This window comes from Chaetodon trifascialis, chromosome 6, assembly GCF_039877785.1.
Source record: "Chaetodon trifascialis isolate fChaTrf1 chromosome 6, fChaTrf1.hap1, whole genome shotgun sequence".
Lineage (NCBI taxonomy): Eukaryota > Metazoa > Chordata > Actinopteri > Chaetodontiformes > Chaetodontidae > Chaetodon > Chaetodon trifascialis.
In genome coordinates this window covers 14868060-14885639 of record NC_092061.1, presented here as the reverse complement: position 1 = coordinate 14885639, position 17580 = coordinate 14868060, and the positions used below count along the sequence as shown (strand labels likewise).

General features: G+C 41.9%; 1 protein-coding gene across 1 annotated transcript; it reads right to left on the bottom strand.

The window, feature by feature from the left end:
• Positions 1-2340: 2340 nt before the first annotated feature.
• On the bottom strand, positions 2341-15393 carry plat (plasminogen activator, tissue). Its single transcript, XM_070965460.1, has 15 exons — positions 15310-15393; positions 9828-9921; positions 9173-9215; positions 8676-8810; positions 7746-7856; positions 6708-6882; positions 6277-6368; positions 6001-6175; positions 5801-5886; positions 5629-5694; positions 5327-5531; positions 5084-5220; positions 4622-4762; positions 3874-4022; positions 2341-3779 (listed from the first exon to the last, which is right to left on the bottom strand). The coding sequence occupies exons 2-15, from the start codon at positions 9888-9890 to the stop codon at positions 3612-3614; spliced, it is 1746 nt and encodes a 581-aa protein (XP_070821561.1). The 5' UTR covers positions 9891-9921; positions 15310-15393; the 3' UTR covers positions 2341-3611.
• Between the last annotated feature and the right edge of the window lie 2187 nt (positions 15394-17580).

The following is a 17580-nucleotide window of genomic DNA, read 5'->3' as shown; positions in this document are numbered from 1 at the left end:
TTTCTACGTTACTAAAACCCCACCTGAGAATACTTCTGTAGTTAGATATCACAAAGTTATCCATGTGTGGTGTAGATTTAATGTTACCCAGAAGGGAAGAGGGGGAACAAGCATGTTGTGCTCAGATGTATTTTTAATGTTGAATAAAATACAAAATTTTCTTTCACTCGCTGGAATCTCAGCAGGGACCCCTGAGAAATTTGGAAACATTGCAGACGAAGCTCCAACACCATCTCTGACTGGACACCGTTCAAACTCCTGCATGGTCGTGTTATAATAGTAAATAAGGACATGATTCAAATCCCACATCTACAAGCTAGCTTGACATGCTTTATACACGGAGAACTGACACTACTTGGTCTGCCGGAAACAAAACAAACATGTACATTTTTACTTGCTAGATTTCCAATTTATTTGAATTTCATATTTCAGCTATAAAAAGTAAACACTTCATCTAAATGTCAGGCAAAGCTTCAAAATGTGCACATCATTAAAGATCCATGATTCACATTTGCAGTAATTTACACTAAAACATGTTTGATTAAAATCTAACTTCGTCAGCAAAGAAACTGATTTTCTGATTTTCAACATGAAAGAAAGTTTAACCAACTTGACCTTTCAGAGCGCTTTATTCTACAGTAAAGCACATAACTGATGCCTGTAGGTGTGCAGTATTTACTTTCAGGTCATCTGCAAACACTCGTAGTGTGGGTTCTCTTTACTGTTTGCCTTCACACTCCCTCACAATCACAACTTTAACAGTGTAGCGGCCATGTTATCGCTGGCCCATTCAGAACTCCACAAGAAAAAATGCTGAAATAAAAGCAACAACATGGAAGTACTACTCAGCTGCTACAGCAGCAAACTGCCATCAACAACACCTGCTCACTTCCTCCTCACTCCACCCAAAGCTATCAGAGTGTAAAGCAAAATAAAACAGTACTTTACCATTGTCATGATTTGGGGTCGAGTCTCACAGCTCAAGTCATGAAGAAATGTCTTTGTTTCAGTCGGATGCAAATGGTCTTGAAGCTTAAAAGTGAGCGATACAGAGAGAAGAGAGAGAAGAGCAGCTCTAACTGATCTCATTTGCATTTCCTACTTGTGTCACACAGCCTCACCTGCTGCTGGACTGCCTTTAAATGAGCTGCCGCCGCCACACAGCTCAAACATGGCTCCAGATTTCCCTGCTGCAACCTGCTAGTGGTCATTTAACCAGCTGAGTTTGATAGAATTCACCGCGTCTGGTAAATAACATTTCTTTTGCATCCCATCTGCAATCAAAAGGGGGAATTCATTATTTACTTTTGATACAGACACATGTGATCGATGAAGCTAAGGCACTGGCAACTGAGTGTAGGTTTTAATATGACCCCAATGTGTTTAAAGCTTAAAATATATAATACTATTGTCAGTCAAACTTAATGCCTCAATCATTTGCTTTTAGGAGAAATATCACATGATTTGGTGTGTAGTTACACACTGGATTGATAGATTTCATATAATTTTACATGGATGTTTGAATTTGAGTGAGATTAAAGGTGCATCAAGGTTGCAAGACCTCAGGTTTCTTTCTTTTCTTCCCCAAAGTACAACACAGTCTGGTTCTGGTAAAGCTAGAAATCTGACAGGAAACTGTAACTCAAATCTAATTTGAATCCTTTTGAGTTTGAATTCTTTAAACTGTTCCTTACAGTTTTATTATGGACTGTGGTCTCCTGTTGTTTGTAATCTATGGTTTTATGGCCATTTATTTTCCATGTTTTGGTATTAAGCTTTGGTTGATTGGGATGGGAGCACTCTCATTTCCATGTTTTATGGATGAAACAATTGAACTTTGAACCTTGAATGCTGTAATTTCAAATAAGTGAAATCCCACACTGTTTCTTGATAGCATTTAATAAATAATGGGTACTGGGAAAAAGTCAGTGACATCTCAGCACATGAGAGTAACACCTTGAAAATAAATCCAAAGAGGCTGTGATCTAGAAAACACAGTTGGACACATGGAAAACCTCAGACACAAGTCCTTATCTGTAAATGAGATTGAGTGAAGCTGAAATCTGGAGAGGTCTGTGTTAAATATTAAAGGCCAAAAAACATGCACACTAAGAAAATGATTGTCTCTGATTTATGGAGGTTGCAGTAAGTAAAAATGAATTAAACTGAGATCGACAGACCGTGACGTTTAAATATCCACATGCTGACAGAATTATGATGAAACTTAATTTCATTCAGAGGCTGATAAACCTTTTTTCTTACCTCAGTGCCTCTTAAGCTGTCATGGTATAATGAATTCATCAGTGATTTACTGAAGATGATAAAATGCCACAACAAGGTCAGAAAGCATAAAAAGATTTATTCCAAATATTATTGATTGACAAAGGAGTATGTTGCTAGATGTGGTTATAATGACAGTGACAATAAATTATTAAGCGACCGTACAAGATAATAAAACAATATAAAAGACACATAAATATTAACTTAGTACAAAACATCTAAAACCCAGTCACAGAACAAAGTGAGTTTGTTAAGGAGATGAGCCTTGCAGTCAATAAGCAGTTTAAGTGTATAACAAGAAAAGAACAGCCCCCAGTTATTTTCAATATAAAATCAATTTGCAGACAATTTACATGCTATATACATGCTGGGCTCAACCCAGGTGTCTGGTGGAGAAGTGCTCGGGAGATCTGGTACAAACAAAACAACAAAGAATAGTGGAGAGCAGCTGAGATTTCACGCTTCAGCTCACAGGACACAGGTTTGTTGAATGGAGTGAGTATCTCAGAGTTTCCTGTTTTCACCTGTCCAAATCTATTCCAGTCTACAAAGCATCAGGGAGCTTAAACTGAAAAAAACAAAAAAACAAAAAAAAAAAACAAGCTGAATCTGAACCAGCAGATAAGGTCTGTGTTTTGGGTGAAGGTCTGGAACTCCTCAAATGCCCCTTGAAAATGCAGATGCTGCAATAGGACTGGTTAATCCAACACAACCTCAAATTTTCAACACAATGTGTAACACAGTCTTTGTATGAGACTTAAAAAATGCCTAAACTCCTATGTGACTCACTGTGCTGTGCAAACTAAATGCTTATGTTGAGTGAAGGGCTCTTTTGGCATAAAAGTGCTGCTGACCTGAAGTCTGTGACTTCTTCTTCAAACCAGCACAAAGCCTGTTAGAAAGAGCAGACAAACATACTGATATTTCCTATTTTTCCTGCCTGAACATCCAGTTTGTTGGATGCAAAACAGAGAATACACATGACAACTTTGAACACAAGAAAAGACAAAAATCATAGATCAAGATGGCCCAGGAGGAGGAAGTAGAGTTTGTCCTGTGTTTCTGTCCATACTGTGAAACTTGAGACCATGGAGCTACATTGAGCCTGTAAACTCATGACTGAGGTCCCCCTTGTGTGCCTCAGTAGGAGTGGTCCTGCTGGTTTAAAACCTCCATCAGGTTGGATTTAGATCAATAGATGAACAGAATCAGAGTCCTGTGGATCTCTCCGTCTGTCTTCTCCATGATGAACATATCTGCGTTCGTTGTTTTACCCACTGCATTTATGGGTACGGTCATGCAACGACATCTTCTTTGCAGTCTCTCTCACATTAGACTGGGTTTGCTGTAATTTTGCCATTGATCCAGTCGATGTAATGGGTGACACGGGTGTAGACCCCAGGCTTATCCCTCTGCCCACACCCGTCGCCCCAGCTGATCACACCCATCAGAGTCATCCTGTCATTGTTACGGCAGACAAGCGGGCCGCCAGAGTCTCCCTGTGGATGAAGTTCAAAAATGAAGATTAGATCGAGCAATGTCATCAGCATTGATTTCAGGAGGAGGTTACGAGTTAAAATCATGCGTTCTCACCTTGCAGGCATCATCCAGGCCTCGGGTGTCACCTGCACACAGCATGTTGGAGGTAATTGTCCGTCCAGACAGCACATCTGGGATGCATCGCTCTTTGGGCCACAGGCGAACGTAACCTCTCTTAACACGCTCGGAGTACTCTGCAGAAACTGTGGAAAGAGTCTTTAAATTAGTACCTCACCATCTCTGAGTCAGTCGATGATTTGATGAAGTGAGACGACCCCCCTGCCCCCATACGACCAACCAACACACGCATCCATGTACACCTCCATTGTTGCAGGACTCCTTAACAACAACTGTGATATTTCTAATTCTACAGTTCCATTTCATCAGTTATCTTCCATCTCTCCCCAATAATATTATAGGAAGACAACAGGCAGCAGTGTGTCTCTATGATCCTCTCACTCTTCCGTCACTACATGATGCTTCTTGTCATGAGGGTGACGCTACTCCATAGGTATTTAGGCTACAGTATAGTATAGACTTGAGTATCTATCAATACACACCACAGTGAGGCTGTTAATTTCATAGGCATGGTCAGAGCCACAGATTCTAACGTGCACCTACTTCAGTCAGAAAAAGGATCAATGAGTCAGGCAGACTGACTAAACACCTTCATGTGCACCTTACACTGCCCTCTGCTGGTCAATCAAGTCACTGACACTAATTTGCTTGTGAGACACATCTGACACAATTGTAGCCCTGCAACATTAAAGAATGCAGTGAATTGGGAGGGACGTTTGCTTACATTCTGAGTCTTTTCCATAGCCGGAGATCTCACACTCAGTCCAGTCAGGCAGCACCAGCCCACGATCAGGCAGACACACAGGAAAAACCTCCGGAGAGTTTATAGCACAGATGCCAACGTCCGTCTTCAGCTTCAAGAGAGCTGAATTGGAAAGTGACCAGAGGAAAGTCAGGGTAATGCAGTGGGAGCATTTGGGATGGAGAACTGAAGGCCGATTTTAAGTCTTAATGAGGCTTTGCTGCCCACTTAAGGTTCCATATCATCACCGCAGGGAGAAAGCATGGCCGCTTGAGTGTCTCATTTAATTTTCAGCACTGTTTCATCTGGACACAACATTTTCAAACTCTATTTTGTTTTTCTTACGTCTATGAAAATCTGACTTGATGCTGCATAGTTTCCAGTAACAACAGAAATATATAGAATATTATATGCTAACATAAAAAGAATGAAATGTTCACTCACCAATGTCATTGTCAAATGATTCATTGTCAAATTTCTCATGGATCCAGTACTTCTCAACCTTGAAAATCTGCTCGCTGGAGGAATTCTGTTTTCGAAACGTTCTTCCCAAAATCACCTCCAATTTCTCTACTTTATCGCTGAAAAAGAAAGTGAATATGTTGTACATATGCTGTATACCAATCATATTAGCGTGTCCTTTCTGTGACTTTGTGCGCATGCGTGAAGGATGAGAGTCTTTCTTACTTATCCTCAAAGCAGTGGGCAGCAGACAGCACCCAGCAGGAGTCAATGAGGACCCCTCCACATCGGTGGAAGTGTTGCCTGTGACGGGCCTGGTAAACATTAATGAGCGCCTGCCACGGCTGCTCCGTGATGTCGCTCTCTCTGCCCCCAAACATGCGGAATGCCGGCCGGTTCAGTGTGTTGTCTAACCGCTGGCCACATGTTGCTGCAGAGAGGACAGGTTGCAGGAAGATGGTTAAATGGTTGGTGATGGTTCCTACACAGCAGACACATCAGAGGAAATGGATGTGAAGATGTCCTACCTCTGTTATTGTTGTTAGGGGTGGGGGCACGCGGGCCGGAAGTGGTGATGATAGATGGGCGTCTTGCTAAAAAAAGAGACCACAGTTATGGGCAGTCTGATAGCACATCACCCATTACCTCTATGCTTCAAGCATAGCTGCAAAATCAAACACTGATAATAAGGCAACTCACAGCATTTGGGTATGTCACACAGCTCCCAGGTCAGCAGCATGTTCTTGTAGGTGTGACACCAGGGGCCTACATCACCGTCTGGATTCCTGTTGGATAAAGGAAGAAGAAATGCAGAGAGAACGCTGAGTTATCCTTTCTGCACGCAGGGGGAACTTTCATGTGTGTTCGTTTTATTACAGTGTGTATCCTGGCACTGCTACCTGCAGAAGTTATGGCTGCCCAGCCCCAGCTCCAATGCATCAGACCTCCAAGCATTGTTGAGCTTGCGTTTGACAGCAGGCGTGTCCCAGGGGAGACAGCGAGAGCCGCTCTTAGTGACAGATGTTGTGCCTCTGTATGACTGACCCGAGCCCAGTACACATTCTTGGTATTTATCTGCTCAAAAACACACATTGAAACAAAGTGTAAAAGCAATTACTTGTTTTATTTTAATTATTAGTATTTCAGCTTATTGTTAGCTTTTAGTAAAGCTGTACCTTCAGGACATTTGGGCATGGAACAAAACTCCCAGACGATCTGAGTGCCTCTATAGATGTAACACCAAGGAGAGTTGTCATTGTCAGGGTTCCTGAGCGGGGAAAAGAAAGGCAAGGACAATGAGTAAACATGCCCAAGGCTCACATAAATGAGGAAAAAACATGTCCTAAACCAAAAAGATTTAAAATGCATCATCCCTGCCAGGCCACTAATTCACCTGCCATTCCAGATCCAAATGTCCATTAGACATGTTTCGGTTTTGGTTTCTTACCTGTCGCTGCACTGCCTGCTTCTTTGACCCATTAACTTTTGCTTTTAACCTTCCTGCCTTGTCAGTGAGCGGATCACAGTGCCTCTTTGATCGAACTGAATACTTGGAGTTTATGCCTCCAGAGGCTCCGACACTAAGCAGATCACTCTGGTCACATACCTGCAGAAGTTGTGATTGCCCAGTCCAAGACTGCTGGCGTCCACTTTTCTAGCTGTGAACCTCCGTCCTCTCAGAGACGTGGAGTTCCAGTTGATGCACTCTGCACCTGAATGGCTGATACTCCACGTGCCGCGGTACCCTTCACCCTGACCCTTTGCACACCTCTCCCTGGTGTCTGTTGGAGAAAGAGACCAAGTTAAATTGGATATACTGTCACTCATTTATATATGAGACTCATATCACTCTAATAACTGACCTAATTTATTTATTCTGACACTATAAAGCATGTTTATTGGATCTGGAAAAACATTGGCCATTCCAAAAATATTTGGATGATTAATGAAAACATTGTTATTATTTCTTATATAAGATATTAAAATCACAACTTGTACCCTAATGGCATTTATATTGTATTTTTCCAATTAGTGGTTTAGAAGACTGACCAAATGTGAACTATGATGATCGTAAATGCAATGAGATTTATTGAGTCTGGCCAATGTAACTCATTACCCTTTGGCTGAAATCACTTGGCTGTGACCACTGAGGTTTGAATAATTATCCCACTGAAAGGGTGGGGTGTCCCTGAAGCCTCAAGAAGTCACCCGCAGAAACAAAAACACTCATATCCCAGAATGTCTTTCCATGGTTTATGAGCCTTTCTTCTCCTGTCCAGACCACAGGCCCATGACACCTACTGTTTGAGTCACACGGTCAGACTTTGACTTTATCTGCAGTCATTAACAAGTTTGTAGAACGTTTTAATCAGTGTTGTGTCACCGGACACCCTGTCATGGACACAGCTGGATTTATTGTTGCTTTAAACCACCGCAAGCCCAAATACCAGACATAGTGGAATAACCAGGGTGGACCTGATGCAGCACAGCACGACTAAATAAGAGACTAAATTAGAGCTGAAATGAAGCTGTTTGATGTAATTAAAAACTCAGTGTTTGAGTTTCTCGACTGTTGGTCGGACAAAATAAAATGTCGATGAATTGAGGACTAATCACGCCCTAGATGGAGTTTTTTAATACTTACTGATCTCACACTGACTCCCACTGAAGCCTGGAGGACACTGACAAATGTAGTCTGAAGTGTACACGGCCTCCTTACAAGTTCCTCCGTTATAGCACTGAGACACATAGCAGTCTGGAAGAGGCAGACAGACTTAGTCAGTCTTTCATCATTCAGTTCTTCAGCACACAAACAATCTGAATAATCAGAATATGACTGATTGGCCACGACCACTCATGCATACAGAGAATACAATTTGTGGGTTTGGTCCTGTGGGCCACACGTGACGTAAAAAGCTCTGAGTAGTGTGCAAAGGTCTGTGTGTCTGGTTCCAGATCCAGATTCTCTTCATAGCCTTACTCTTAAAATATCGTGTCAGGCCAAGGGTTTCTTTCTAGAGCCCAACTGGTTTTATGCCATCACCAGTTTGGTTTTTCATTTATTATTTCAACATTTCCTAAAGGCTGGCGTTCAGAATAACAGCGCCCCACTCACTCCCAGCAGTATGAGCTCACAGACAGTGCACTTTGGCAGACTGCAAATGTGGTTGTAATTTGTCTGAAGGAGGGGCAGTCATGCTTCAGGGAATTCGTCAATGGGGGTGAAAGTGCGCACAAGGGTTCATCTGGCACGAGTATTTCAAACAATCTCAGACTAAACTACACCCACCCAAAAACACAGAGATCCAACAGCTTGTCATTTGGATGCGCTGAAATAACAGGGATTCTGGACACATGAGTGAGGCAAGCCAGCAAAAAATAATCATCCGAGGTAATGGCAAGGACTGAGAGGTCAGTAAGGGCAGGCAAGCAGAGTGGCAGACGAATTAAAAAAGCAGAAGATTATATTCTGCTCATACAAACCAAAAAAGATTGATTAGAAAGGGACAAGACAGAAAGACAAGTCAGCCAGTCCACGTGTGTTTGTGTGTGTATGCATCCATGTCACACTCACTGATGACGGGCACAATATGACAACGCTCTCGTCCCCTTAATGCACAACGGCAATACTCCACACGCTGTCCCCTCCATCGCAGCCAAGTGTCCCCAAAACTACGCACTGCTGACGTCTCACTATCCACACAATGTACTGAGAAAACACACACACACACACACACACACACACACACACACACACACACACACACACACACACACACACACACACACACACACACAAACAATGAGTATACAGCCAAGACACTTAATCAGTGTCACACGTAAAAGCAGTTACAAAAATGAAGGTTCAAGAGCAGAGAGGAAGCCAGACACATAAATGACAATGGTGGATTTAAAGAATCTGAGGATGATGATGGTGGTGATGATGATGGTGGTGTTATTAGGAAGGACAGACAGAAGTGTGAAGGGGCTCACAGGAGGTGTCAAAGGAGGGTGACTTCTTGACATGAACAATCAAAAGCGTCCGTCTAGCTGGCTGCCTGTCAGGCTCACCTCGGTAAAAACGAGTCCCTCTCTTGGAGCGGAGCAGCTCCACCTGCAGCAGAAAGACACACGTTAAACACAGAGCAGCAGTGCATGGGGACTGGTTACGTGCCATTGGTTTTGAACCCAGACAGCCAGTGCTTTGATTTCATTTCTTCAGGATACTGTGAAAATAAACTTGAAGACTTGAAACTTGCTTCACATACAGTAATTCATCCCAATCTGTATTTACTGTAGCTGCCTGTAGGTTTTAGTCAGACATCGCTTGGTGCATACGTAGTCATGCTGCAATAACCAAAATTTGAGAGTGGGTAGCAGGACAAAATAACAAAATAAAAAATAATGAATAATATACTGCAAAAGATTAGTGAAGCAGCTTTTTGCATTTAAAATGTTGCTGTTCAGCAGCTGACTCTAAATTTAAGATGTTGAAGCAATTGAGGGCACAACTGGAGAAGCTTTTCAAACCAGTCAATGCTTAAAACTGCTTCACCATGCAACAAAAAAACAAGTGCAGACTAACTCTTTCCCCTGATGAATTACAAACCACAAGAGAATTGAAATGGATTAAAATAAGTCCTTGATAAGGATGTAGGATTTGTAGTTAATGTGCTGAAATGTGCAAAACCACTTGGGACTTGCATGATTATGGTGCACTTCTTACATTGTCCGCTAGGCTGCAGCAGAGTGCAGACAGGAGTATCAGTGGTCCAAGTGTTCTGGTCATGGCTACTCAAGTGGTCTTCAAATCGAATGATCTGCAAGTAGAATATAAACACGTTAGAAACAAATGACAGAAGATTTTACAAGCTAATACAGTTTAAATGGTCATGTGGAAGAACTGATACAGACACAATCATACAACAAACTGGCATAGATTAGTAATAACATTGTGCCATTATTTGGTATTAATAAGCATTTTTAACAATATCTTAGAATAATATTGAAATAAAAATTTGGAGTCTTTCCACAGAAATAAAAAAATAAAATAAAAAAATGCATGTTTGTACAAAATCTGATCCTGACAAAACGACTATACCGCAGCACAAAGACTGGCAAGAACTAAAATCAACAAATAAGTTGTCAATAATCAGAACACTGAGCACTTCTTTCCTGCATCCTTTGAAAAATAAATAGTGTTTTTTCTGTGCCCAAACACATGAATATTATCTAGCAATGTTGACAAGAAACACACGCACACAATCAAAATGAACAACACAACATAAAACCCTCTGCTGGCAAAGACAATTCACTTCTATTCAGTGCGGCGAGTGAGTGACTGAGCCTGGATTTTATTGTTGCACGTCTATCTGTGTAAATCTTTTGTCATGAATCTGTCATTTTTACTGAGCCAACAATTACAGGAAGACGATCAACACTGCTCACCATCTCCCCACCATACTGTTACTCTGTCCACCTTCCTTCCTCCATCACTACGCCCGCCACTGAGGGAGCCCACTGGGGAGGAAAGGGTGGGCAAGGTGGGGTGCTTGTGGGAAACCGGAGGTTATTTCAAGTTTCTTGAATTTGCGTTGACTTCTCGACTCAAACAGGAAGTTTGAGGAAGAAGGATGGTCTGATAGGAGAGTTAATTCAACAAAATTGTGCTATATGTCTTTGCTCTCTTGCTTCAGTTCATTTCCCTCTATCGCTATTCATCTATAACTTCCCCACAGGGAATAAACAGGAAGCAGATTATGTTCACTTTATGAAAAAATAGACACTGACCACCGCATCAAACACCACACAGTCTGGTCATCCCTGGAGCGATGAAAGGCTGCACGCACAGCAGAAGGTTTCTGCACCATACTGACAGCATTACTTTAACGACGGAGCAAAGCAGCAGCTGCAGGAGGCTGTAGTGACTCAGGACTTCAAAGAGAAGTATGCGGAAACAGAAAGGAAAGCCTAGAGCAAGAATAAACTCATATTTCCCTTTTAGACTTCCAGAAAAAGATGTTTGAAATCAGACTTGTTCCTCTTTTATGGTTTGAAAGACTGCTGTTATGCAGGAAAGAGGCATAGAGAAGAGCGCCTGTTGCTCCTCCGTCAAGTGTGAGTAAACATGAGTCACAAAATGAAGGAGGGGCTCAGTGGATGAAGGAGTAGAGAGGAAACGAGAGGAAAAAGAAAGTTGCACACAATGAAAAGTTTAAAAAAAAGAACTTTCAAGTGGCTTTAAAGATTACTAGAAGAAACGTCTTCTCCTACAGATACATGCATGCAAAGACCCAGACATTCAGCGAGATCCACGTGCATACATGCCTGCACGTCTTTATTCTCTCCGTCAGCTGGTTCTTCACTGACTCACCTTCTGTGGTTGACTGAGCTAATAGAAAACAGCAGTGTGTTTTGATATATCAGTGAGGTAAAACAGCTACGCTGGCAACCACAGACACACACAAACATACTCTCCCTCACACACACACACACTTACACAAAGTGCTCAGGAACGTGGAGCTAATTAATACTCCTACACACAAGGATTTATGGTTGGTTCTGCTATTGTTCATTGGAACAAAGACTCCCTCGCAGGATTTGACTTTTAAAGCACAGACACATGCATTCACACACTCACCATTAAGAGGACAGGTCCCTTGAAAGCTATCCTTGCCTCACACAAATGAAAACCCTGTTGACCTGCGATTTTTCCCCCAACTGAGCCTCACTGACAACAACACATTGTTTTCCTTTTTGTTTCCTTTGTGCAGCTGTTCAGCTCCGTCCCCTCGCCCCAGCACTGTCAGCTAAAAACATGTGTTTCCTGCTAAAACGCTGCCAGCACAGGCCCCATGCATTTCGGAAATGTGTGTACATATCAACACATGCATGCACAAAAACATGTGACACTGTGCACACATCAGACATGAACATATGTGTATCCCACCCTTTTTTAAAGTCTGTGGTATCTGGCATGCAGAGGCCCTGTTTTGGCGCCATCAACACTGCTCCTTTGACCATCCCACAATGCAACTGGCCTGAGTTTTCAGGTTCAAGTCAAACCAGGTTCCTAACCTTTCTGAGTGCAAAAGGGTCAAGGGTAAAAACCCTGATTGGTAATAGTTTATAAGAGCATCATAGCCAATAAATAACAGCAGTAACTATTTAACTTTACAGCCTCTTCTCCCATTAAGGACAGTGGGACACAACCAAACTTTGATGCACACATGCTGCTTGGATCTCCATAACAACGCGTCAGGAGGGGTTACAATCAACAACAATAGCTCATTTTGCTCATAAGGACCAGAGCTATTGATATGCTGACTAATAGCTGGATGCAACAAATGGCTCATGAGCAAGCCACTCTTAAAACATGAGGAGGGCACCAGCATCCCACTGGCACTCATAGGGTTAAGGCATTTGTCTGTTACACCCAATCAGTTAATAGTTGAAACATGTACAACCAAGTATGCTGCCTGAGGAGAGTGTGGTTCCCCTAGTAGGTCAAATATGAATGGAAGAAATGAAAACTTCTTTGGAGCAGCAGCAGCCAGACTGTGAGTCAGCCGCAGCTTCACAACAGTGGTTTTAAGATGCCCCACATTACTCGAGCAAACACTTGCAAAATATGATGAGAGACACATATTAAAAGACTCAGATACTCACACACACTGAGCTGAAAGTAAACGTTATTCACTTCCTATAAATGTGCTGGTCTGCAGGAGCTGGTCTTAAGTGCTGACCACATTCTTTGACATCTTCACTGGACCATTAACGTGGATGTGTAATGATGATGGTGCGCTGAGGTTGTAAAGGTGAGACATTCTTGTCTTCCAGCAACAAGGCCGAAATGTCTAAAGCGGTCAGAATGGTTAAATGGCGTGCAGGGAACATAGTTGCATCTGCCTGTGAGGTTCAAATTTTGGTTCACTGTGCACTTTAAAACATCTGAGGTCACTTTCCTCTCTCTCATCTATGCAAATGTCAGAAATGATACTTAATAAAGGAGCTAGAGTGGGTGGACTGCCCACACACTGGCACTCAGGGGAGGAAGTGGCAGAGGAAACACCTTTACTGTGAGCACTGTGGCACGTTTATCGCCTGATTTTCTTTGGCACTGAAGACAGTTTCTCAATAGTGTTTCTTGGAGAGCTCAACATTTGTGGATCATAAATACCATTCTCTTGTCTCAGCAGGCTGGCAGCAGGCATTTCCGTCAAATCTGAACCTCACAAAATGTATTTGAGCTGGTTTGATCAGCTGGGATTTGACCTTTTACAATAGCTTCTGTTGAGGGCTTTTTCCTTCAGTGAAGAGGTCTGCCTGTGTCTAGTATGTTTGCTGATGATGTGTTATGGCATGCAATATCATGACAGTAAGCTACTTAGCAGGCATTATGCATTCTTTACTGCAGGGTTTTCAGTTAAGCTTCAATAAACCAGCTGTGATCCCTCTCTGTAAAGTCCCCAAGAACACAGGGCTGCATTGTTGCCTCACAGCCTCCCTCTGTGCAGAGGAGCTTTGAACTCCTTATCAGAAAGAAACACAGGCCCAAGGCCAAAAGACGCAGGCAGAGAGAGCAGGTGTTGACATTAGAAATGAGTATAAAGTGAGGAGATAATGGCACAAGAAGAGAGACAGCTACGTGAAAGGAGATGAAAGGATGGAGAGAGGGGAAAGAACAGAGAGAAGGGGGGAGAGGGGCGAAAATAGGGAGAGGAGGGAGATGAAATCAAATCCTTGAGGTCAGCAGAAAGGCAGTGAGTAGTCCTGAGTCATCCCAGTTTCCAGGACTGTACAGAAAGAGAAGAAGGAAGAGACACAGATAGAGGCATTGATAGGCTTTCTAAGCAGTATCGAGCTCATTAGATGAAGATACAGTTAAAAAATGTAGTGAGCGTGGAGGAGTGGAGATGAGAAAGAGAGTGTTTGTCCTGTAAAAGCTGCAGCACAGTGCTGAATTACTGACTCTTGAGGGATTCAGCGTCATCCTCTGATCATTGCTCCCACAGTCTAATCCAGCACCATCCTCTGTCTGACCTACTCTTCACTTAGAGCTTTAAGACCCAACCCGCCGATCCCATGAGTCACAAGCATCAGTGTGAGGCACAAACATAGCTGACTGCCACAGTGCCAGGAATGCAGATAATGGATACAAACTGAACTTGCAACACTTCAGAGTATCAGTGCGATGGAGAGTATCAGCGCTGATGGATGCCAGAGAGGAGAACTCCCAAAGTTCCAGCTCAGACGCAGATCCAGCTCATCAGCCTGATAAGAAGGCTGCATGTCAGTGCTCCTGTGCAGGTTCTGGCTCAGAGTGGTACGCACATGCACGCAGAGGAAACATAATATCATAGTAGGGATGTTCCTTGATAACAAGCACAGCAGCAGAGCACAATATCACTGTGTTCTTGTAACATTTGTAACACTGTGATTTTTTGATGTTGCAAAAAGATTCGCAGTGACCTTGATGACGCCCATTACACATCCCTGAGACACGTTTAAGGATGAAGAGTGAGTGTGCGAGGGAATTTGTGTACTTGTGTTCTAAACAGATTGAACAGCTGGACGCAGATGGAGAGAGCTGCTGAAATCAGTGAGAAAGTGCTGGGATGCCAATTGAATGAGCACATGGTTATCCAAAGTCACAATTTCAGCTGCCCACACAGTTAATGTGAAGCCAGATGAATTAATATCATATAATTATCCTTATAATCTGCGGGTGTCACCTTGACTCAACTGTTAATCACGCTGAGTTGCAGGTTACTACACAGTAACATTAAATATATATTCCTCACTGTCTCTGATGAGATTTTATTTATTTTTACTAATGAGCATTAAAAAAAAGAACACTAATTTACCATCTAATCATGAAAGATTCAACTGTAAGACTTTACACAATGGTACTGAATATTGCCTGGACATATTTTTTGATTTAATGAACTTGAAGAGCACTGGCTAAAATATTTCAATGACTTCTCATCAAATGCAAATGAGACAATCAGAGGTAACAGATGCATGTTAAATGTTTAAGTATCAACATCCGAGTCTATCCATTGAATTCTGATAATAATAATGTTAAAAAGGCACAGAATGAACCGCAATAAGAACTTCTTATATTAGCAGAAAGCAGCTCTATGCACAGTCTGCATAGATCTGTCCTCATCTGCGCAAAGCAAAGACGATAAAAAAGAAGCTCTTACCGACTTAAAAGTCTTCTGGATCGCTCACCTCTCAGCGTCTCTGCAGGAGTACACTGACTGTCGTTGGGATTTGTCGCTCGGACTGAGCTGGTTAACCCTCAGCACCCAGTTTTTATCGGAGCTCTCTGGTCCTGCCGGTGCGCGCAGGGGGAGGGCTGCTGTGACCTCAGCGGGGAAGCGCGGCTGGCCGGACGGATGATGATGCAGCCTGCTGGGCGGTGCCGATACGGACGGGACTGTCCCAAGTGATGCAGCAGGGTAATGGGCCGATTCACACATTATAATAGAAAGGATCTATTCGGACGTTTTTATTAGGAAATCGTCAGCTATCGTTGCAAATAAAAGCTTCAGGAAAAGGGCGTGTGCAATTCATAATTCTTGGAAGGTTTTATGATATTAACTCCTGTCCTTTGAGAGGACAAACAGATCAACTCCTGTGAGGAGATATCAATGTAACATGAGGCTTATATTCAAATTTAGTTGCTTATTTAACAGAAGAGAGAAAAACAAACAAACATTTGCTGAAGAACAATGTTGATAAGATAAGATAAGATAAGATAAGATAAGATAAGATAAGATAAGATAAGATAAGATAAGATAAGATTAACTTCAGTGATCCCTCACAATTAAAAACTTGGTGTCAATCACCAAAAAGGAAGTACAAAAACAGATGCATATCATGGATTAGGGAAGAAACCTCCTCAAATACTATTATAACCAAGCACAAAAAATAAAAATGAACTTACTCTGTACACTTACTATTGTACTCTGTACAATATTTCACTACATGCCTACACCAATGTACAATAAATCATGCCAGCAAAAGATTTATCCTGTATTGTGTTGTCATTTGGAGGTGATTTACAACAGTTTAGCTGTTTCAAGCTACTCTACTGGAGCTTTTAAACTGATTCTGGTAAGTGTGTCGTGACATGAATACCGGCACGTTATTGATTTCTCACACTGTCAGTGACCTCAGGCAGACTGCAATGGGCAGTAGGTGTCACCGTATCTAACCAGCTGGCACCAGGAGTCATTTGTTAAAGCCACTATCGTCTTTATTCAACCCATCCCTTCCTCAGGAAATCAGTCACTTAGCCTCAAGAATAGCTCCATCTTTTCTTAGTACCAAGAGTGATTTTAATAGCAGTGGATAATTCGTGTTCATTGTTTTTACTGTCTGTTAACTCCACATTAAACAGCAGAGAACATGGTGCTCGAGGTTGTTATGGGCGGGTGTAGTTAGTTTGGCGTCTGTCCTCCTTGTTTCCATCTGTGTTATATTAGAGCGCACTCCCACTTCTTGATGAGGAAAATGATACATTAATACAGACACACAGACACACACACACACACACACACACACACACACACACACACACACACACACACAGACACACACACACACACTCATGTGATGACTGCTTTAAAAATGTACTCTATATGGCTCACGCTGAAAGTTATGCATTACATCAAGTTCCTCCAGCACAGCCAGCAGTCTTATCTCTTTGAGTTATGCTCTATTACTGTAGCACACAATATCAAATCCATTGAATACACCTAATCATGTACTGCCTGTCTCCTCCCTTGTGCTGAGAAATTAAAAAAAGTATTGCAGTTATCCTTAATTTGACTGCCCATTATTTACATTATGCAATGAACGGCAATGAAAGTAAATTTTGTGGAAGAATTGCAGAAACTAGACAAACCACTGTTTTAAACCTTTTTGTTTACTGTCTTAATGTGTGGGTGACTGTTTTCACGATTCCTTGGATTCAGACTCTCCATAAACTACAAACAGAGTGTCAAGTGCCACGTATAATGAAGGTAGGCAACAAGTTTGAGCTTGAGCAGAGACAACACAGAGTTTTATATCTGATATGACAATAGAACTTCACATATTTACTGTATGTGAGAGGCTATATATACATATATTGTATGTATATATTTTACATCAGTATACCAGTAATATAGCTATATATGCTTTATTACTTAAAAGAAGTTACAAAAAAACATGTCCAGCTGTGAAAAATTGAATTCAAGATTAAAAAACATTATTTTTCTGTGTAATAATCGTCTTCACTGCACATGCACTGATAGCTATACAGTATAGCTAAACACACTTCCAATAAATGATGAAGACAGTTGGCTTTCAGGGATTGTAAATCCAAAAACAATGAGGCACCAAAAAAAAAAAAAAAAGAGTTACACCAAACTAATGTAAAAATGAAGCTTTCACAAGAAAGATTCATAAGGACAAGAGTATTTATG